The following is a 21,166-nucleotide window of genomic DNA, read 5'->3' on the forward strand; positions in this document are numbered from 1 at the left end:
CCATTCAATGATGCTTCCAGCGTAGAAGAGATGTAATCACTTATTAGTGCAGAGATTATATTTTGCATCCAGCCCCAGGCCTGGCACATGGTGGGTCCTTTATAAACCGATTTCTGCCTCCAGGTCCTCCTTCCACCTGGCTGGAGCTCCAAGGTACTCTCCCCACTCTACTAGTGACAGTCTGGAGTCCCTCCAATGTGGTGGACCAAGACAATGGCCACCTGATTACTTAAGTAGTATACCAGGCGCACTGGATTGGGCGTCAGGCAGACCAGGTGTTGTCACTGACAGGCCAAGTGAGAAGAGTAACCTCAGCCTGCTTCCTATCTGCAAAGCTGGAGATTGGACCAGAATGATCTAGAAGACTTTAGATGCTACATAGGGTTGCCAGATTTAGCAAATGAAAATACAGATGCTGGTCCGGCTGGTGTGGCTCAGTGAATTGAGCGCCAGCCTGCAAACCAAAGGGTCGCTGGTTCAATTCCCAATTGGGGCACAAGCCTGGGTAGTGGGCCAGGTCCTCAGTAGGGGGCGTGTTGAGAGGCAACCACACATTGATGGTTCTCTTCCTCTCTTCCTCCTTTCCCCTCCCTAAAAACAAATAAACGAAATCTTAAAAATAAATAAATAAGGAAAGTACAGATGCCCACTTAAGTCTGAATTTCGGACAAACAATGCATGTCCACTGAGGATACGGTCTCCCTGCCCCCCACCCCCACTCTGAGGTCCCTGCTGTGTGCTTTTCCAGGCAGGCGGGAGCAGCGTGGAATCTGGCTTCCGCTGCCAGCAACCATCCACCTGGGAGCGCACTCACCCTCCTTGAGGCTCTTTCCCCCTGTGGGGGGTTAGCAGGGGCCCACTGCAGCAGCTGTGTGACCTTGGGCACGTCACTTCACTTAAAGAAACAGCTATTCCATCCAAGTAACTGGTCCCCCAAAGCACAAAGATGGCAAAGGTGGTCTTTAGTTTGAATTTTAGGTCATAAGGTAAAATAAATAGCTTTTCTGTTTTTTTTTTTTTAAAAAAAGGAAGAGAGAGACAACGCAACAGAAAAGCTCAGGCAGCTCTGGGCACAGTCCACTGCTCAGCTCGTGGCAGGAGGGGCTCGCAGCTGGACAGCTTTCACGGACCCGGAATCGCACCTATTCTGAATGTCGGTGCCCCGGCAAAGACGGGGCAGGGTGCCACACCAGGACCTAACCTAGGAGCGCCCGTCTGAAGCTGTTCCAACCCAGAGGTTTGGCACACGACTCACCCACAAACAAATAACTTTAATTCTTTTTTGGAGCAGGCCTTGAGGGCGCCTGCCCCAGCCCTGCCCCACATTTATGATATAACCCATCACAGCTGGATTTAAAAAATACACAAAAAATATATAATACACATTATAAAACCTAGGTTGGGTTTGGAGGTGGCCTGAGCGATATGCAGACTGTGAGGACCTTCAGGAAGCTCAGAGCAGGGAGGGGCGGGGCGGGGTAAGGGAGGGAAGGACACAGTACTTCATATGAAACTCATAAATACCGGCGGCTGAGGGGCCTGGGTGTTGGGAAGAGGCAGCAGGCAGGGCTCACCCTCAGTCCCAGAACTGGGTCTGGGGGCTGCTGCTCCAGGCGGGGAGACCGAGGGGAGGAAGAACACAGGCAGTGGCACCCTCTGAGGGTTCACCGAACCTTAGTCTCAGGCAAGACAAAACATCAAAGCCTTTGCTGCCCTTGTCCCTGGGCCACAGGTCCACCTTCCTCTATGACCCTCCGGCCTATTTCTGAGCCTGGGCCTGCCCCCCGGGGGCCTTCCCCCACCAGAAGGCTGCTAGGGGACTTGACAAAGGATCTGGGCCGGGGAGGCTTGGGGGGTACTCAACATGTGCCGAGCATCGGCTGCTCCTCTTTCGTGCCTGGTCAGAAGCAGCTTCTCCTCCTGCCACGGGGCCCCCAGCCCAGCTGGCCCCAGTCCCTCGGTGTAGTCTCTCCCCCAGCCCTGGGCCCAGTGCGCTGCAGGGAGGTAGTGTAAACCTGGGCTCTGGGGACAGGCAGCCCTGGGCGAGAACTCCAGCTCTGCCCACCACCCCCACAGTTCCTCATCCGAGACACCGAGACCCACGCGTGCCCCGCAGGGTCTGAGGGTGCACCAGGCACACCGGGGGCCTGGCACACAGCAAGTGCAAAGAGTATGGGCCCTTCTCTTCTTAGCCCAGCCCCACCTCCACACTCCTTTCTGGCCTCTGTGCTCCGCCTCCCCTCTCTTCTCTCACCCACCCGTCACACTCCCCTGAGGGGCCAGTGGCCACATACACCTGAGCCCAAAAGTGTCCTCCCATTCATCTGAGGCTGGGCAGAACCGGGTGATGGTCGTGGCGTCCCAGCTGGGCTGCCCCACCTCTGAGCTCCCCTCTCTTCTCCCACAGTTAAAGCGCAGAACAGTGGCAGGGAGCGTGTGCGCTGGGGTAACGCGGGGAGGCCTCCTGGGTCCTGGTCCTGAGGCCTGGCAGGCAGATGAATCCTCAGTCCTGGACCCCCCAGGCGTGCCAGGCAGGTGTGTGAAAAAGATGTTTGTCCTGAATCCTGGTGGTGGGGGCGGGGCGCACCCTAGTCTTTGACGAGCTTGTAGACATGGTGCTGGGCCCCGTGCTCGCTGGTGGAGACTTCGAAGACAAAAGCAATGACAAGCAGGGTCTCCTGGGAGTCTCGGCTGGTGACCACCTGGGGGCCGGGCAGGAAGATTCAGGAGGTCAGGCAGCACAGGGCCGGGGGTGTGGGGCTGAGCAGATCCCTGCTTCCCACTGCGGCTCAGACTCTTCCTCTGAACGATGGGTCTGGCCGCCTCCGCTTTCAGGCGCCTGTGCCTGGCGCCCTCCCGGGACCCCCACAACCCTTGCATGTCCCTCACCTGCAGGATGGTGAAGTTCTCCAGGACACTGTTCATCATGTACTTCTCAGGCAGGTGCTTCAGCTTGTGGATGAAGTTGATCATGTACTCGCACATGGGCGAGCGGTGGATGCGGTACACGAAGCGGCCGTTCTCTAGCCTGGCGTACTCGGTCTGCAGAGGAGACCAAGGCATCACTAAGCCAGCCTGCTCCCGGCCCCCTCCCTCACACCAGCCCCCTCCCCCACCCCCAGGCCCTCACTCACCTCCACCTTCTCCACCACCTGCTTGCCAAAGGAGCACACCTTGGTGGAGACACTGATGGTCATGCTATCGGCTGAGCTGTACTGGGAGCTGACCCCGTAGAAGGCTCCCGGGCCCTCCTGGATGGTGCTGTTGAGGTCCGCCTGCAGGAGGGGGTGGGGTGGTGTTGGGAGATAGAGGCCATAGGGAGGTTTCCTGCTTGGCCACATCACAGCCCCGCCCGAGCACCTACCTCCGCACTGGCCACAGGCCAGGGGGAGAGAGGTGGTCAGTAGCGTGGGTCCGAGTGGACCGCACATTCTGGGGGAGGGGCTGTTAGAAGCGGGGAGGGGCCAGGGCAGCTCACCCAGAACTTGACGAGGAAGAAAGCATTAGGGGGCCCCTTCTCATAGAGCTCCTTCAGTCCACCCTTTTTCTCAGGGAACTTGTCGTAGATCTGACGCACATCCACTGCCTCCAGGGGTGGGTCGGAGAAGGCGGGGTTGGTCTGGCCGATGTGCACAAACAGGTGTTTGCTGTACTGTGGGGAGGGCCCAGCCCGGGTCAGCCAGCGCCCAAGCGCACCGACCTCGGGTGTGGGGGGGAGGGGCTGCACAGAGACAGAACTGTCCTGTGCTTCCCCACCCGGTGACCCTGAGCAGTGGCCTTGGACCACCGTGCTGGGGTCTCGCCTCACCCCACCCCTGAACACATTACCGTGTCAGGGTCTCGCTGCACCTCCATGAAAGCGGAATACTCGAGGAGCCGCAGCCGGGAGGAGGCGATGGTGCGATCCTGCCACACGGGCACAGAGGCAGCAGCTGGGGGGAGCGGGGCCAGGGGCTCGTAACCTGGGGATGAGACGGACCCTCAACGCCATGGGTGTGCGCGCGTGGTTTTCTACAGACCTGCCCCCGCCTGCGCAGAGCGTTTGTGCGAAATAGAAAACGGCGCCCCTTCCGGGCAGGCACCCAGGCTGCATTGTGACCCCCTGGCCAGGGGTCCTTGTACAGTGCGTGACAACCTGCGCGACTATGCGTGGTGGCCCCAGTAGTACATATACACCAGTGGATTTTTTCCCTTGTCACTGTTCATGTGTGTTCTTACAGAAAATACAAACAGGTCAAACGGGAAAAATTGAAATGATCCGGAATCGCGCCCTGGCTGCTGTGGCTCAGTGGGTTGAGCGCTGGCCTGGAAACCAAAGGGCCACTGGTTTGATTCTGGGTCAGGGCACAGGCCTGGGTTTCCGGCCAGATCCCTGGCTGGGGCCATGCTAGAGGCAACCAATCGATGTTTCTCTCCCTCCCTTCCCCCTCTCTAAGAATAAATAAATACAATTTTTAAAAAATTATCTGGAATCCCAACACCTGGAGAGAGTGAAGCTCTGTTCGGACATCGGTGTATTTCCTTATAAGGAATTTTATGCACAAACAGCCTGTAAGTGCGATACTGTTGGTCGGCGGTGTGCTTGCAGCAGAGTTGTGGCACCAACGCTGTATAAGGTAAGGGGGCTCGTCCTGGCCTGCCCCTCCCTGCAGATGCCACCCACTGCCCTCCCCCTGCGTGTGCACGCACACGCACACAGCGGGGGCCCAGCTCTTCTGGGCAGGCGCAGGTGCCGAGGGAGGGACAGGTGGTGGTAGCAGCGGCCTCACGGGGAACTTACTGCTGAGCGTCGGTGGCAGGGGCGGCTGGATGGGGTAGGCTGGCTGTGCAAAGGGCTTGATGCTGCAGACGGGAACACAGCCTGGTTAGAGGGTCACCCCTTCCCCCCCTTCCATCTGGCCTAGTCACTTGGGGTCTCATCGGGGATCCCCATGGGGAGGAGCCACCCAGCCTTTCTGCAGAGGACCAGAAATGCATGCCGACAAGCCAGATCACAAGCTTTTGTTTTCTTCCCATTTTCACTGTTGTGAAGTCCCGCTGCCTCTCACGGTTGATGTGCACATTTAATATAGCATTTCAGCCCCACCTGGGGAGCTGCTCTCAGACAGAGGGTGTCTCTGGAAGAAAGCCATCTGAGAACTGAAGGAACCAAGTACACTCGACTACTTCACTAGCTGACCGAGGGATGACTTCCGAGATTAACTGAGTGAAAGATAATTGCAGGACGGATGACAAGGGAATGAGTGGGTTGACAAATGAACCAACACTTGAATGAATAGGCAGATGCATGAGTTCTCTTACGGGTGCTCTCCATCCTGTTTTTGAGTTAACACTTTGCTCAGCTGTTGCCGGGACCCAGATGGGAGGGGGAGCCTAGTGTGGTTGCCAAGGGAAAGCAGAGGATGCGGGAGGATGCACCACAATACTCACTCCTGAGAGGGTCCAGGCTGCTGTCCCAGGAGAGGGGGGCTGCTCCAGAACTGCAGAGATGGGACAAAGCCCAGGGGCCCTTCAGTATCCATGACCCTCGCCGCAGCCCGGCCCTGTAGGCAGTCCCTCGCCCCAGCCCCAGCTCCCAGGACCCCCGTACCCGTGAGGAGGTGGAGAAGACGGCCTGGGGCAGAGGGGAGGGTGGGCTGAACTTGTTCTGTAGGACGCTGGCGGAGACAATCTGGGCAGAGGACATGGATGCCATGCTCTGGAGGGCTTTGTCCTTGGAGACTTGGTCCTAGGGAGGGGAGGGTGCTGTGAGGCCTGGGCCAGGCCAGAGGCAGGACCAACCTTACCTGAGGGCCCCCTCCCAGGCTCTCAGGGTTGTGGGAGCCCCGGCCATCACAGCCCCAGCTCGGCTGTGTGGGCGAAGGGGAGCCTCCGCCCCTCTGCGGGCCTGCCTCCCACGTGGACTTCACCCCTCTAACTGCAGCCCAGAGTAAGAAATAAATTTATGTTAGTCCATAACCCAGCATGTACCAAAATATTTCCCCTTATTCGTGGCATGCATTGTCATACTTTCTGTTCTTTTTCATCATCGCTTCTCAAAGTATGGCCCCCGGACCAATAGCACCAGCATCACCTGAGAGCCTGTTAGAGATGCACGTGCTCGGGCCCCAGCTCGGACCTACTGACTCAGAAGCTCCGGGGCTGAGGCCCGGGGATCTGCCTTCACAAGCCCTGCAGGCGACTCCGATGCAGGCTAAAGTTTGAGAGCCACTATACTTCATTCAAAAAAAAAAATCTGTTTGCAAACCTGTTAAATTCTTTTATAATCCATAATTTGAAAGTCCTATATCGGGGCTCTCCCCTCAACTCCCCCTGGGGGAGGGGCAGTGCTACTTACCAGGTTCATGGCCTGTGAAGGAGAGGGAGGACGCATTAGAAGGGCACACATGAAGGGCACAGACTGTGGGGGTCGTGTCTTTTCACCTCCCTCCACTCAACGCCCACCTGGCTGTCAGCTTCCTAGGAGCCCAGGGAAGCTCAGAGGTGGCTGTGGATCTTCCCCCTGCCCCACTGCCCCCCGGGGGGAAGGCCTGCCCACCGGGAGTGCCCTGGACAGGGTAGGATGACGGAGGACAGGTGCCCCTTGGGTCTGGCACATCCTCTGGAGCTGTATTATGGGTGTGGAGAGCTGCGGTGGGAGGCCCATCCCGCTGGGCAGTGATGGGCAGAGAGAAGGAGATGCAGCCTACAGGGCCTTCCTACGGGGCCCAGGCCATGGGGGTCCTCCAGCACAGAGTAGCCGGAATTGGTGTCCCGTGCAAGGGGCAGCCATGCCCACCACAATAGCTCTGCCAGCCAGTACCCCCCAGGGTCTCCTCCCTGCCCACCTGGAGTTCCCATGCAATCAGCAAGCAGCAGTTAGGAGGAAGGAGAAAAAGGAAAATGGAGAAGAGAGGTGGGCCTTAGCGGCCCCCTGACGGTCTTCCTCTCCCCGTGGGCTCCTGCTCAGTCTCTTCTTGCTGCTGCTTGTGTTTCTGAGACCCCTTCACTCCCAATAGCTCCTCAGCCCCTGCCCACCCTGACCTGGGGTCAGAGAGCTGCAACAGGCCTGGGCAGGGCCGGGCCAAGTGGCAAGGGACCCCATACCTTCAGCTTGGACTGAATCTCCCGAGATTTCCGCCTGGCTAGAACCTGCAAGTGGCTAGAGACCTGTGTAGAGAGAGAGAGAGAGAAAGAAAAAGAGCAGAAGAAGTGGGAAAAGAGGCAAGAACAGAGCTTCAGCCAGAACAGAGGCACAGCGGGGCCGGAGAGCCGGCCAAGGCCAGGCCTGAGCCTTGCAGAGATAGCAGTGGAGGCACCGAGCACAAGGGGCCAAGGAGGGGCTGGAGGCCCCGGTCAGGCACCCAACATACCTTGATGCCGACCTGGTACTCCCGCACCTTCTTCCGGGCTAGAACCTGAATGTGGCTGGACACCTAGGGGCCGCCCCGCGCCCAGCCAGAGAGGAAAACACAGACAGTGAGGAGGCACAGCACGGGCGGCCACGGGCAAGGAGCGCCCCAGCCCTCGTCTCTGGGAACAAATGTGAGTGGGGGGAACTCTGGGGCCCCCGTGGGCAGCCCTGTTTGGATCTCGAGCCTACAGAGGCTTCCAGGACCACCACTCGAGGAACGCAGGTTGTGCACCCGAGCACCGGCCCAGCGAGAGCTTACCCTCAGGCCAAGCTCTGCTGGCCATGCGACGAGCCCTGGGGTCGGACTGCATCTAACCCAGAGGAAGAGTATGAGCATCTTTTTAGTTTTCCCCGAAGGGGTGACGTTTTCTCACTGGTACCCTCCGAGGAGACAGCTCTTTCTAACTGGCATCATGGTGGCTGGCAATGGCCATTAGATCATACGTCAGGCCGTATCTGCTACGAACGCTCTGCCCCGTCCCATTGCCTACGCCTTCCTGTCACCCCAACAGCTTGGGCCTGCAAACCAGGCCACCAGAAGCTTTGCTCATGCAGCTTCTTCCCCCAACGTGCCTCCTTTCACCTTGGACTAGTAAGTGGCAGTAAACACGAACACACACAGTAGGTGCTCTTCATTACATTTTTTCTGCAGCACCTCCTCCCCGGCAAACCTGAGCTAATCACAGTCAGGGTGTGTGTGCCACTGGCTTGCACGACAGACCCTCGACACTGCCGAGGATCTGACCTGGAGCCTCAGAGAGCCTAAAGGCCACTGTTTCCGCCTGAAATACAAAGGACACGTGGCTGGCTCCTCCCAGCTACTGCACCCTTCGTTACCCGCAACTGCTATTGGCTTTCTTTCCAAGTCGTTTTTACCCCCACAAAGAAACGGTTCCTTTTCCCTTTTAATCGGAGACTAAAAGTTACTATGTATATGGTGCTGGGCAGCCCCTCGGCTGCCTCATTTGGGGACGCCGTGCGGGAGTCAGACACAGGTCCTGCGAGATCACTGCCGCTCACTGGGCACACCCGTCATTGCCAGCACTTTACCGGCACCACCGGCTCCTCTCCCCTTCACGGCAACACTGAGAAGGCGACACCAAAGCACAGGCAGGAGAGGCCGCCTATTGGAGGTCACACAGCTGGAGGCTAGAGCAGGGCACTGAACCCGGTGGTCTGACTTCAGAGCCCGCCTGCTTCGCCAACGAGCTATGCCAGCCGGACTCTTTCGGACCCTAGCACAGAGAACCATCCGCAAATGCTCAACTCGGTGACACTGAAAGTCACATAGGGCGCAACCCTAATGTCACATTCAGCCACCTTTTTCCAATATGAAGTCATTGTACTTGCTATTAATTACTGTAAATATATGTAAAAATAACTAAAGTTGTATTTTTTTAAACCAAAAAAACAAAACGACCTTGCTGTTAGCTGTCTGCTCCCTGAGACACATAAAGACATGCCTTGTTCTCACAGGCATAGGATGGGTCCCCTTCTAAGGAGGTAGTAAGAGGAGTGCCATCCGTGCAAAGTGACAAAGGTCAGAGGTTTTAAAAATTCTGAGCTTGCTGACAGCTGATTTTAATTATTAATTAATTAATTTAATTTTTAAAAAAGATTTTATTTATTTTTAGAGAGAGGGAGAGAGAAAGAGAGGGAAACATCAATGTGTGGTTGCCTCTTGTGCGCCCCCTACTGGGGACCTGGCCTGCAACCAAGGCATGTGCCCTGACTGGGAATCGAACCAGCGACCTTTGGTTCGCTGGCTGGCGCTCAATCCACCGAGCCACACCAGCCAGGGCTGGTTTTATTTATAATTATTTTATAATTTTATTTTATAATTAAAATAAAACCTCATTGACCGGCCAGCCTTCAGAGGATACCTGGCCAGGAGCAGGTTTACTGCTGAGCCCGGAATGAAGAGGCTCTGCTACCCTCCCTGGGCCTCAGGCCAATGGTTCCTCTAACACATCTTCTGGGTGAAGCAGACACGCTGAGCCAGTGCCTGCTCTTGCGTCTGACGGCCTTCTGTTTACACTGACAGACATAGTAACAGCAACAGCAGCGGCAAATTCTTGAACAGAGCCTCCTCTGCCCGAAGTGCCTTAGCTAACTTAATGGCTGAAGGACAGAGGCTGGAGGTGAAGCACTAGGGAGCAGGTATTGAAACCCAGGGGTCCGACTGGTCAGCGCTCCTCCTGGGGTCCCAGCCTCCAGGGAACAGGGCCCTTGGCCGTCTGGTTCCCTGCTGCATCCCTAGTGCCTGGGACTTCGTGGCAGCTCAATACTATGCTAAATAAATAAATAAATACATGCGGTGCCATGTGAGCTGGCCGTGGGCAGTGGTTCCTCAATGCCTGAACAAACGAGGCCAAGTCCCGCCTCCCTCAGTGGGTGGGTGGACTCACAATCTTCCTTTGACACCTTGGGTAGGACGGGTCAGGCCTGTCATATGCCCACGGGGGGGCGGGGAAGTGGATACAAGGTCCAAACACCATCCAGACCCCAGGGCGGTGGGAGGGCTGAGGGTCAGCGGAGGCCTCCACTCCTCCAGACACCTGCCTCCAGCCTGCCACGCACCCAGCAACTCCCTTCAGGTTTTCCGTCAGCGCCCTGCCACTCACCATGGCCACTCACCGTGCCTGGACGGCCAGCCACCCAATCATCTCTCAAGTCACCCACCGCCCTCACCATGGCCACTACCCAGGCCACCACTGCTGTTGACCTCAGTGCCTGCCTCTAACCCATTGCCAACATTCCTGCCACCTGCCACCACGGCCCCCCGCTGTCCCCAGGAGAAACCTGTCCTTCAGGCCTCCAGCTGAATCTCTCCCCACTGGCCCTCAGCTCTTTCTCTCCTTCCCACCCCACCCCACCTCACCCCACACTCGGACGGAAGGCTCTTTCCTGCCTAGTGCGCTGATTCCCAGATCCACCACCTACCAGCCAAGCACCCCTGAGGAAGTTACTCAGACTTCTTTGGTTTCCTCATCTGTAAAGTGAAGATCATTACTGTACCTACCTCGTATGGTTGCTGTGACCAATTTATTTGTTGACCGAATAAATTAATATCAAGTTAACTCTATATGGAGTCACAATTATTATTTGTATATCCAACTTCCTCAGCCTCGAAGAATCCTCTACCTTTTTTCTGTCTGGCTAAATCCTACTCCTTCTTAAAAATGCATCTTGCGTGTCCCCTCCTTCAGGAAGCCTTCCTAGCTCTCCCTCCCCCCGCCCCCTGCCTGGGCCGGGTTAGGTGCTGGTCTGCCAGCTAGCGCGCAATGCTATCTCAGCTGCGCCGCCTGGCTCTGCGCTCGTCCGTCCACCTGTCTGTCTCGGTGACTGGCCAGGGACCAGGCAGCTGCCGCAGCTGCCCAGTGGGGCTTATCTGTGGTCACTGAACCGAAGGTCCTGGGTGGGGTGGTGGGTGGTCAGAGAGACGAAGCAGCTTGAGGGGTGTGGAGTCACAAGGAGGGATGGGGCGGGGCCGGGGAAGGCAGCTCCTGGGAGGTGAGCAGGGCAGTATGATGATAGGTGGGGACAGGAAGGGGCTGGGAGAGTGTGTGCGGGCAGAGGGGCCACAACATCAGTAGCCTCTTTACCTGCTTTCTTGTCCGAGTCTTTCCGGTCCTCAATTTAATATAGCGTGCGATCAACTCATTCCGACCTAGATTGAGGTGAGGGGAAGATGAGGAGCTGGTGCTGGAGGCTGGAACCCACACCAGGTCCCTCCCCACCCTCTGCACTCCAGGCTCCCCCTCCTCGAGGCACAAGCAAGGCAGGAAGTCCCTGTTGCTTGCTGCCCCCACTGCCTCCAGGACCTGGGGACTACCCGGTGGGGTGGGGTGGGGGCAGGGCGGGGAGGGTAGGGGCAGCAGAGGAGGAGGGAGGTGGAACAATGTCAGGCAGTCAGGCGGCCTGGACAGGTTTTCCTGTAGACAGACAGGGGCAGGTGTGGCCCAAGGGCAGCAGGACAGCTGGGCCCCTCACTCCGGGGCCCCCAGCAGTGCTTCCCTCCCCCAGGCTTGTCGCCTCCTGCTGATCTCTCAAGGCTATGCAGTGCTGTGCGAGGGGCCTGTCCATGTCTTGGCGAATGCTGCCGTGTGTGAAAGAGCTCTGGACTGGGAACCGTCCCAGCTGTGCTTGCAGACCCTGGGCAGGTCCCCTTCCTTCTCTGGTAAAACAGGCAGGAAGGACTGGATGTTCCCCAACACACCCCCTACACTGAGTCTGTCAGGATGTGTCACTGAGCATGTCACTGTGCCCTTGAGCCTGTTAGCCCTGTGTCACCGGTTGCCGGGGTGTCTTTCCTGCCCTGTGAGAGAGCCCCACTGCCTGTCAGCCGTGGGGTGGGGGGACTGCTCAGCACCATGGACCCTCTGACGGCCCAGAAACTGCCCAGGGCCCTGGGCTTGGCCCTGGGGCAGGGGTGCTTGGGATACTGAGCGGGAGTCAGCATCCTCAGGGTGTGTGCTTCCTACCCCCCAAATCCAGGCCCCCTGCCCCCTAACCTCACAGCCTCCCCAGAATGGCCACATTCTCCAAATTCTTCTTTGATGACACAACCGGCCCCACTGCTCCTCCCTTCCTGCCTGCCCCTCTCCACCCCACTCCCTCCACCCCGTCTAAAAATACCCGTGGGGCTGCCCCAGCCATCTGGGAGGTGGCCGTGGGGCCAGGCAGCCCTTGCCCTGTGGAAGGTGCCCTGGAACATCTGTCTGCCCCGCGCACAGCACCCTGGTGCTGGGGGTGGGCGTGGCAAGTGGGTGGGGCAGGCGGCAGGGGGCAGCCCTTAGCACTGGCCCAGTTGCCTCCTGCCTGCGCCACCATGGAACTGGATGCCGGGAGGGGACAGGCTGAGGGCCTGCCTCACTCAGCCATGGGCTGTCAGGGAGGGTTGGAGGGAGCTGGCAAAGAGCCAGGCTGAGAAGGGTTGAGCTATCCCAAAAATGCAGCTCTGGGAGAGCCCTCTCAGCGCTGGACAAGAGAGGGCACTCCCTTCTAGAGGCAGGGGGTGGGCCAGGTGGCAAACAGAGGGGCCAGAGAAGGAGGGACTTGGGAGGTCGTCTGAGGAATGAACGAATCTCTCCAGCCCTCTTCCCAAACGTCGGCCCTTGCCCCGGTGGGCCTCCCACCACCCTGCAGACCTCCCCTGCCATGGCCTGCTCTGCGCTGGGACTCCTGCCCCAGTGTTACCCCCCGGACTCCCCACGCCCTCCCAGGGGAGGGACCCTCTCCCAGGCCTAGCCTGGAGCACACTGGACTGTCCCAGTTTCCTGGGCCCACTGAGTCAACCCGAAACCTCCAGACCAGCAGTAGGGAGAGAAGCAGAAGGGGGAGCCGAGGTGTGGGCCTGGCTGCGGTGGAGGAGCAGGCCTGGCTTGTTTATGAGGAGGACCCAGACACACTGGCTTGCACGCCCAGACTCGCCCACGGCCCGTGGCGGGCTGGCAGCCTTAGGACTTGGCCAAACCGGTTGGGTGAGGGGACAGAGAGCAGGGGGAGGGGCGGAGAGGGCCAAGCTGCCTCCCCCAGTCCTGTCCAGGGTCCCTGGGTCTCCCCACACGCACCGTACATCTTGCCCTCGTCCGACAGGATGATTTTGCGGCGGCCGCAGGGTGGGTAGATGGCCAGGGCCTCCTGGAAGCTCTGCTCGATGTCCGGGCTCCACACCCCCTCTGCATCGTTGTCCAGCCCCTTGTCCAGGCCCTCGGGCCCATCTTCCCGGGCCTCCCCGGGGCTGCTGCTGGCGTTCCAGCTGTTGGACGCTATTGTGCTGGTTACTCTGGGCTCTGGGCCTGAGCCCACCGGGCAGCCTGAGCCTGGGGGGCAGACACAGAGGGGTGAGGGCCAGGGTCCTCCGAGGTCACAGCAATCTCCCACCCAGGGGCAGGTGCTCTGGCCAAGGTGGACGTGACCAGAGGTCCTGCTTATTCAGTGCCGTGTGACCTTGGGTGAATTACTTCCCCTGCTCGACCCGTGGTCCTGCGAAACGAGGAAGGGGTCTCCCTTCCTCGGAGGGTGTGGGGGTTAGCACTCAATGGGGCCCTGACAGCACCTGACTCAGAACACTCAGAACACTCAGAACACGGTGCTGGTGGCGATCGGCGGCAACAGCAATAAAAATAAATCAGAAGCTCGTATCTGCACAGCGCTTCCATGGGGGAAAGGCACTTTCATACTCATTCAGGACCTAAGGCAGGGAGGGCAAGGAGTGATGCCCATCATTCAGGTGAGGAAAGCAGGCTCACAAGGCCACGCAGCTGTCAAAGGCAGTGCGCTGAGCAGGGAAAGGAGGACCTAGGGTCCTGCGAGTCTGGAGCTCTCAGAGGGACTCCCCGGCTCCCTCTGCCAGCGCCTCCTCCCTGTTATCGGGGTCCCCAGCCACGGAGCCCCCACCCTTCTTCCCCCAGCGTCAGAACAGCCCTGCTGAGGGCCTGCCATGGGATCAGACCAAGGAAGGGTGAGGTTCTGCCTTCCCCAAAAGATAACTCTCGAGAGCCCTGCCAAGGAACCTAACTGTGAGGCAGGAAGTGCCCCAGGAATCGCAAGAGAGAGACGCCGGCTGGCAAGGGAGCAGCTGAGAAGGTGCCCGGCCAACAGCCTTGCTCAACCCCACCCGCTCTTCCATCCCACTTCCTGCTCCCGCACCCCTGCGCCTCCAGCAGCCCGTAAACCACCCACATGCCCGCCCCGCCCTGCCCCACATTGTGGACGGGCCAGGGCTCTGCAAATTCTGAGTTCCCTGAAAACCCAGGCTGGGTTGTTAATTTAGACCACACCCAGCCAGTCCCCCCAACACACGCAGCCCCAACCCCCCCCCCCCCGCCCCCGCCCCCGGCCGTGGAGTCTGCATGTCCAGTATACACCAGGGTCCTGGGAGCTTCAGAGCCCAAGATGGATAGACTATGGGACTTTGCTCTGGGCTCCAGGGCGAGCAAGAGCAGAGTAGGAAGGTGAGGGACCCCTCAGAAACCGGGGCAGGGGGGATTCTTTCCCCTCAGACATAAATTCCAGGTCCTGCCAGGTGGGTGGAGGGTCTCCCTATGGGGACACCTGTTTGCTTCCGAAAGCCAAAAGGCAGGTGCTGTCCTGGGATGTTACACTGACTCATTTAATTCTCACAATAACCAGTGGGGTAGATACTATTATTGTTCCCACTTTACATATGAGGAAACCAATGAACAGAGAGGTTAAGTAACTTGCTCAAGGACGCACAGCTCATAAGTGCTAGAGCAGGGTTCTGAACCCAGGCAATCTGGCTTCAGTCTTTTAAGCAAGGAGATGGGGCTGAGAAGCTCCACCACCTATAACTACAAAAGAAGCCAAGTTGTCATGGCAACCCCCTAAATGTGTCCAGTGGGATCCAGACCGCGGGGTCCCCCTCAGCCCTAGCGGCTGGAACAACTTCAAGACCCCAACCCTGCTGTAGCCCTTTCAGTGAGGCCTCCAAGACCAGCGGGAACCTCTCTCCCATGCCGGATGGCAGCCAGGCCGAGAGGAAGCCATGCTCCAGACTAGGCAGTGGCCACGCTCCTCTACTCCCGCTGGCCTCTCACCCCATCACCACCCTCTCCTCCACTCCCAAGGCCAAGTTCTTGGAATGTGAGGGACTCTGAGGGCCCCAGAGACTCCTATACTGAAGACATTGGGATACAGGGCCTCCCCCCTCCCCCCGAGCTGTCAGAGGGGAGGCAGAAGAGGGGCTTCAGTGCGCTAAGAGCCCTCCCAACAGAGTCTGCAACCCATTTCCCCCCAAACCCTTCCCTGTGGGCACCCTCAGAGCAGTGGAGGCCCAGTGCATGGGGGCCCTGGCAGCCAACTTTCAAAGCAACTTTCCTGCCTCCCCCAAGTCCCTGTCCGCCTCCCCTCTTCCAGGCGGTGGCCCCCCTTCTCGGGGTGATGTCAGCCCCGCCCCGCCCCCCGCAGGAGCACTGTGGCCAAATATGGCGAACACAGCAGCACTTGGGGGCCGGGACAGACTGGGGGGGCGGGGCAGCCCCTGGCTGGGACCGCTGGCAGCTGGTGAGGGGGAGGGGAGCCAGGGGGTGGCCACAAGGACAGTCAAGGAGAGAAGGACCACCGTCGGTCCCTTCTGCTGGCTCACAGGCACTTGCAAGACCCACCGTGTGGGAACACTCGCGTGGGCAGACTCACCAACACAGGGGTGCACAGGTGGCCCCTACACCGCGCAGCCATGCACAGGAGCACATGCGTGCAGGTGTGTTCTGTGGGCGCCTGGGTGGCGCCCACACAGAACATGTGTACCTCCAGGCTGAGGCATGCCCATGGGCAGGCAACTGCACCAGGCTGGGGACTGCACTGGGGTCCCGTCTTCCTGCACGCTCAGGAGGGGGCCAGCCGCAGGGGTCCCGACTGGCTGCCCTGGTCTTCCCAGAGCTACTGCTGTGGAATGAGGACAGAGACTCGTGTGTGCCCACCCTCCTCTCCTGAGACCCCCAAAACTGTGGGACCCAGCCCGGGGGTGAGGGAGGAGGCTACAGGATCCTCAGATAGCTGCAAGGCTGGATGGAGGCACGTGTGGGACTCAGGCATGAGGGAGGAGGAGCGCTCCCCAGGGGCCTGCCTGGGGTGAGAGGCCGTCAGGCCCCTGGGATGGCAGCCCCAGCGAGGGCAGGGTCTCATCTCCCCTGCACAGAGAGGCTCGGGAGGGGCAGCAGGCTCCCCACCCACAGCCCCAGCCCCCAGCTCCTTGTTGAAGCTTGCCCAGGTGTCTAGAACCTCTGCTTCGCTGGGCTTTGACATCAAGAAGGGAGAGGAAGAAAGACCCAAGTGAGGGGCAAGGGGGTGGAGCTTGAGACAGATTGCGGGAGAAGGGGGAGACAGTTGGGGGGGAGGGTTGGAGGGCGGGATAAAGAGAGGAGGGGCTAAAAGGGTCGGGAAGGGGAGAGGTCAATACACTCCGGTGCAGCCCTGTAAGGAGGAAGAGGGCAGCCAGGAAGGAGAAAGAGAGAGGGGAGACAAATGACAGACGGACCCAGAGGCCGGGGCGGACCTAGAAAGAAGGAAAGCCAGTGCTGGGGACTGGGGTCAGCCACTAGGCCATGTCCAGGACATCCCACTCTTGTCCTGTCTGCTCCTCCCACCTCCTCGCGGATGACCTCTCAGCAGAGGCCCTGGGATTACAACAGGCTTTGGACCTCCGTGGCCTCATCTACCTCTACCCTCAGTCTGACCAGCCAGAGCCCTCAGGCGTCAGAGCCAGAAGGTGCCTCTGGGTGGTGGAAGGGATGGGAGCTAGGAGGCTGGGTGAGCAGGCTTTGGGGCCCTGGGGGGATAAGGGGCACCTTGCTGTCCACTCCCCACCCTGGGGCCAGGCCTGCTGGAATAACTGGCTGGACAGCTCCAGGGATGGAGGCCAGAGCTGGGGCTGCTGCAGAGGCTCCAGGCCTCCTGCCCCCCAGGCACCCTCCATCACCACCCTACCTACAGCAGCAGCCTCCAGACCACCCTCCCTTTCAAGGTTGGGGGACAGGCCTGAAGCATGGGCTCCCCCAGAGCCTCTACCCTGGTGGGTGGGGAATGCAGACGAGGCAAGTCCAGGCAGGTGTTCCCCCCCTCAACTCTTAATCCCTCCTCCTGTACCAGCCCCACTGGGAGGACAAACTGAGCCTGGCGACCCTACTTGGTCTAGCAGCCAGCAGCTGTCCACTCTTGCAGGGACCCCCAGCCCGTCAAAGCGTGGGAAGGTTAGTGAAATCCGTGGTTCCATCCCAAATCCTGCCCCGAACCTGGGCCGGGCTGGGCTGGTCGGCCAGGCCAGGAGGGTGAGGGTGGGGAGGGCAGTTGCTGAGGGCTAAGCAAGCCTCCCCACCTTCTGCCTTCCTCCCTTTCTCCCCACCCACCCCACAGAGAGGCCAGCTGTTCTCCAGCTGCCGCCGCCTCCCACCCTAGAAGTGGCGATCCTTTGGGTGGGACCTGAGAGTGGGGAGAGGTGGGGATGGCGCCTGCCTCCCCCAGCTTCTGTCCAGCGACCCCTGAGGGACCCTGCCAAGTGGCTACCCCCTGCCCGGCTGGGGAGGGAGTACCCTCTTCCCTGGAGAGAGGTCAGGATTTTTACAGGAGGAAGCAATTTTCAGAGCCAGTTGGGAGGGAGGTGGGGGGCCTCCTCCCCTCTCCCCTACTTATTAATGTGCTTCCAATTTGGGAATCAAAACTCTGTGCACCCCACCCACCGCCCCACTACACAGGGCATGGGCTTCTCGGGGAGCAGAGGGCCTGGGGGAGACCCCCGAAGCTTGCTTCTTCAAAGCTGCTCCTCACTGCCAGCGCTCCCCGCCCCCCCCCCCGCCCCCCGCCAGCAGGGGGAGGGTAGAGACTCAGAGCCCTCAAACTGCCTGCAGAGAAAAGGGGCCGGTGCCGGTTCCTCCCTTCTCCCCACCCTGAGGTTCTGTCCTGTCCTGTCTGGTCTCGTCCCACTCCAGCCAAGGCCCGGTGTTCAAGTCCAGGGGAAACAGAGATAAGCTGAAGGGGAACTTGGGAAATGGTTCCACAGCTCTCAATTCACATGTCAGTGTGCGCCACCTCAGCCTGCCTGCACCCAGGCCCCCTGTGCCCTGAGTCACCCCCCAGCTGCCACCAGTCACCCCATCAATCGCCTGACTGTGCGCGCCCAGTGCCGCCTACGAACACAGGCTTTTCTTACACACGTCCACACTGCCCTGCGCCTTCGCTGCTGCCTGCATCTCCTCCTTTCTGATGTAAAAAAAAAACCAACAACATATTGTGATAAAATACGTATAACATAACATTTACGATTTTAACTATTTTTCAGTGTGCAATTCAGCGGCATTACGTGCATTCCTTCTTGTTTTTAACCGCTGTTTGATGGTCCTCCACACAGACGCCACGCACATCGGCCTCGCAGGCCCCCGGCTGCCACGCGGCCTCCAGCGCCACGTCCGGAGCAGCCCTGCAGGGTGTCGTCCACGCGTCCCGCAGCCCCGCAACGTCCCAGAGAGCGACCACGCACAGACTCAGTCTCAGTGGCACCCCGGCTCCTCTCCCACGCAGCAGTGCACAAGCAGCTTCTCCCCAGTGCTCGGTCTCACCTGCGCACCCACCTCCACGCCCAGCGCGCCCACAGTGTCCGCCATGTCCCGGTAGTTTCCCCTCACACACACACACACACAGACCCGTGCATGTGATGCACAGGGTCACGTAGTCACACACAGTCCACCAGAGTATCTATAACCCTGAGACCACCCCTGATGCTTTTCGCACATGCAGCGTGACAAGCAGTCGTCGCAGAGAATGTTGCCCGGCCTGCTGACACACCCAGCACCCGACAGTCACCGTGCCCCTCGCGTGCTCGCGGCGTCACAATCCCACCCGGCAGCAGACTCGGCTCGCGCCCACGGCCAGGCTGACAGTTCCTTCCACAAACGGGCCCCGTGTGATGGCACTCACAGCCACACACTAAGAACACCATTCACGCCGTGCCTCCGTCACACATGCGTGTTGCAAGGTCACAAGGCCACGTACAGTTTCTCTCGTGCGTCTGTCCGGCCTCCCATGCAGTCACACACACAAACTGGTTTTGCCTGGTTCCCTCACACCGACACCCACCCCACAGGCAGACTCGCCCACACGGGAGGACCCACTCCGTTTCTCTCACACACTTCCAGCGTCACACACAGTTGCACTCCCGTTTCCCTCAGTCACTTCCTGTCCTCCCAGGCCTGGCCGGGCGCACAGGAAACAATCAGCTCTCTAGGAAACCTCAGGGGCCGGGGCTTCAGGATCCGCAGTGGTAGGCTTCTCTGGCCCTTGGGCCCCTGAGTGCAGCCTCCTGTGGGACCCCGAGGGGACAGGTAGAGCCCTCTCCCATTCAATGTCCTCCTGGGAGGGGCGGCCCCTCTTCTGCAGACAACCCTAGGCTGGCACAACACCAGGACGGAGGGCAGGGCAGGGCAAGACCACGGGGACAGGGCCGAGGTCATCTGCTGACCTCTGCTCCAGCTCTGCCCAGAGAGGCTTCTGCCATGGCCCCAGGGCTGCCCCAGAGGTCCACGGAGACTTGGGTCCTCAAGGCCACCTCTGGGACCTCACAGCTTCTGCAGCTTCCATGTGGGAAGAAGACAGTGTGACCTCCAAGCCATCTCCACAGAAAGCTGCAGTATTTAGAGTCTTCAAGGTCCCCCAGTCCCCTGGGGCCTGGCATGACCAGCACCCTTCCCCACCCTCCTCACTGGGAGCCAAAGCCTCTGCTCCCCTCCGCTCCGTGAGCGAGGAGATGGGCAGGACCGAGAGTTTCGTTACCCCTCCAGCTTGACATCGAGCCCCTAGAGGGGCCCGGGACTAAGGCAGAGGGGCCCACCAACCATCACAACCAGCCTTACCAGACCACACGGCCACTTCAGAGGGCAAGTTCCCCCAGCTGCACCTGGCCTCCCTGTCCCTCGGCCCCTGCTGCCTGCAACTTCTTTTAGCCATGCTCACCCAGTTCAGCTACTCCTCTGTCACCTCCTCATTTGTCCTCACCTTCTTCCTTAGACCACTGGGTCACCCACTCACCTCTCCAGAACCCCCAAGGTCCAGGGTCCATAATGCGAGGGAAAGGAAGGCTGGCTGATTAGAGACAGAGACTCCAGGAGGGTCTGGGAGAAAAGTGACCTGAGAAGTCACTTCTTCTAAGCCGGGAAACTGAGGCCCAAAGAGGCCCACCAAGATGATACAGCTGGTTAAAGTCTAGCTGGGCTCTGGCTGGTGTAGCTTAGTGGATGGTGTGCTGGCCTGTGAACTGAAAGGTCGCCGGTTCGATTCCCAGTCAGGGCACATGCCTGGGTTGCAGGCCTGGTCCCTAGTTGGGGGCATGTGCGAGGCAACTGGTTGATGTATCTCTCACACATCAATGTTTCTCTCCCCCCTCTCTAAATATAAATAAATAAAATCTTTTTAAAAAGTCCAACTGGGAGCAGATACCTAATTTCTTGACCTCCTCCGTTGAGGTGTTTCTTTCCAGCTTTACTATTTCCTCAATTGGCAGAATGTATCAGGTTCTGGTACATTCTTAGAGTGAGGGCAGGAGCAGGGTCAGGGACAGACAGACAGTCAGACACACATACACAGCCTGGTCCTGCCAATTACTGACCATCCTAGTCAGTCATTCTCCAGACCAAATGCACTAATGAATATTAATTATTGCTCCCTCCCTAGGGGGCTAGGGGAAGGCCCAAGAAGTTGGACTCCCACTGGCTCCCAGCCTCTCTCTGAGGGGGCACCCAGGACCCAGGAAGTCACCCTCACCAGAACCCTAGTTCCGAGAAGATACATCTGTCCATCCCTGCCCACAGAGTGAGCGGGGACACAGACGTCCACAGAATGCCCTGGGGTGACTGACATCCCTGGGAAAAGGAACTACAAAACTCTGGAGGAGAGCACGACATAATTCTCCCAAATCTCCAACTTTGGGGGGCTCTGGATTTCCCTCTTTGCCCCAGGCTGCCCCCAGCATTCCGGCAAGGCGGTGTCTGCCCTGGAGTGGAACATGAGAATGCAGAACCAGGCCGCAGAAGACAGGACACCGCCACCACAGGGCACCAGCCCCTCAGGGCTGTGTCCGGCCCTCACCCCTATCCCCTGATCTCCTGGGCTACAAGTCTAGGCCTGAGCTGGTTCTGCCTCCAGCTGGAAAGAGGGAAGACAGAGGGAGGTGGCCCTGAGAAGCCCTCCCCCAGGCCCTCATTCTCACTTGTCCAGAAAGAATCTCTCAGCCCTGGATCAGGGCCCCTCTCCTAGAAAAGGTGA

The 21,166-nt window shown here is 59.2% G+C and overlaps 1 protein-coding gene across 5 annotated transcripts; it reads right to left on the reverse strand.

Moving 5' to 3' along the window:
• Positions 1-844: 844 nt before the first annotated feature.
• TEAD3 (TEA domain transcription factor 3) lies at positions 845-20,276 on the reverse strand. 5 transcript variants are annotated; one of them, XM_071219667.1, is made up of 13 exons: positions 18,623-20,276; positions 12,967-13,218; positions 10,999-11,063; positions 7,353-7,415; positions 6,338-6,349; positions 5,591-5,728; positions 5,431-5,480; positions 4,781-4,842; positions 3,829-3,932; positions 3,479-3,652; positions 3,135-3,275; positions 2,890-3,042; positions 845-2,702 (listed from the first exon to the last, which is right to left on the reverse strand). In XM_071219667.1, the coding sequence occupies exons 1-13, from the start codon at positions 18,846-18,848 to the stop codon at positions 2,589-2,591; spliced, it is 1,554 nt and encodes a 517-aa protein (XP_071075768.1). In that variant the 5' UTR covers positions 18,849-20,276; the 3' UTR covers positions 845-2,588. The 5 variants fall into 5 exon arrangements, with proteins under 5 accessions (XP_071075768.1, XP_053769564.1, XP_045048925.2 ...); XM_053913589.2 differs by having other exon boundaries at positions 846-2,702; positions 3,829-3,962; positions 18,623-20,275; XM_045192990.3 differs by lacking the exon at positions 18,623-20,276 and adding an exon at positions 13,917-14,097 and having other exon boundaries at positions 846-2,702; positions 3,829-3,962.
• Between the last annotated feature and the right edge of the window lie 890 nt (positions 20,277-21,166).

Source organism: Desmodus rotundus, chromosome 11 (genome assembly GCF_022682495.2).
Source record: "Desmodus rotundus isolate HL8 chromosome 11, HLdesRot8A.1, whole genome shotgun sequence".
In the NCBI taxonomy this organism is placed as follows: domain Eukaryota; kingdom Metazoa; phylum Chordata; class Mammalia; order Chiroptera; family Phyllostomidae; genus Desmodus; species Desmodus rotundus.

What these genes read in the sequence shown, in the direction of transcription:
- TEAD3 (XM_053913589.2), bottom strand. Translation starts at nt 18,848, where the DNA reads ATGGTGTTCTTAGTGTGTGGCTGTGAGTGCCATCACACGGGGCCCGTT. An exon ending in GGACGAGGGCAAGATGTACG is followed by an intron (nt 11,064 to 12,966) that starts GTGCGTGTGGGG and finishes ACCTCAATCTAG; the next exon opens with GTCGGAATGAGTTGATCGCA. An exon ending in CCTGCCACCGACGCTCAGCA is followed by an intron (nt 3,963 to 4,780) that starts GTAAGTTCCCCG and finishes TCTCATCCCCAG; the next exon opens with GTTACGAGCCCCTGGCCCCG.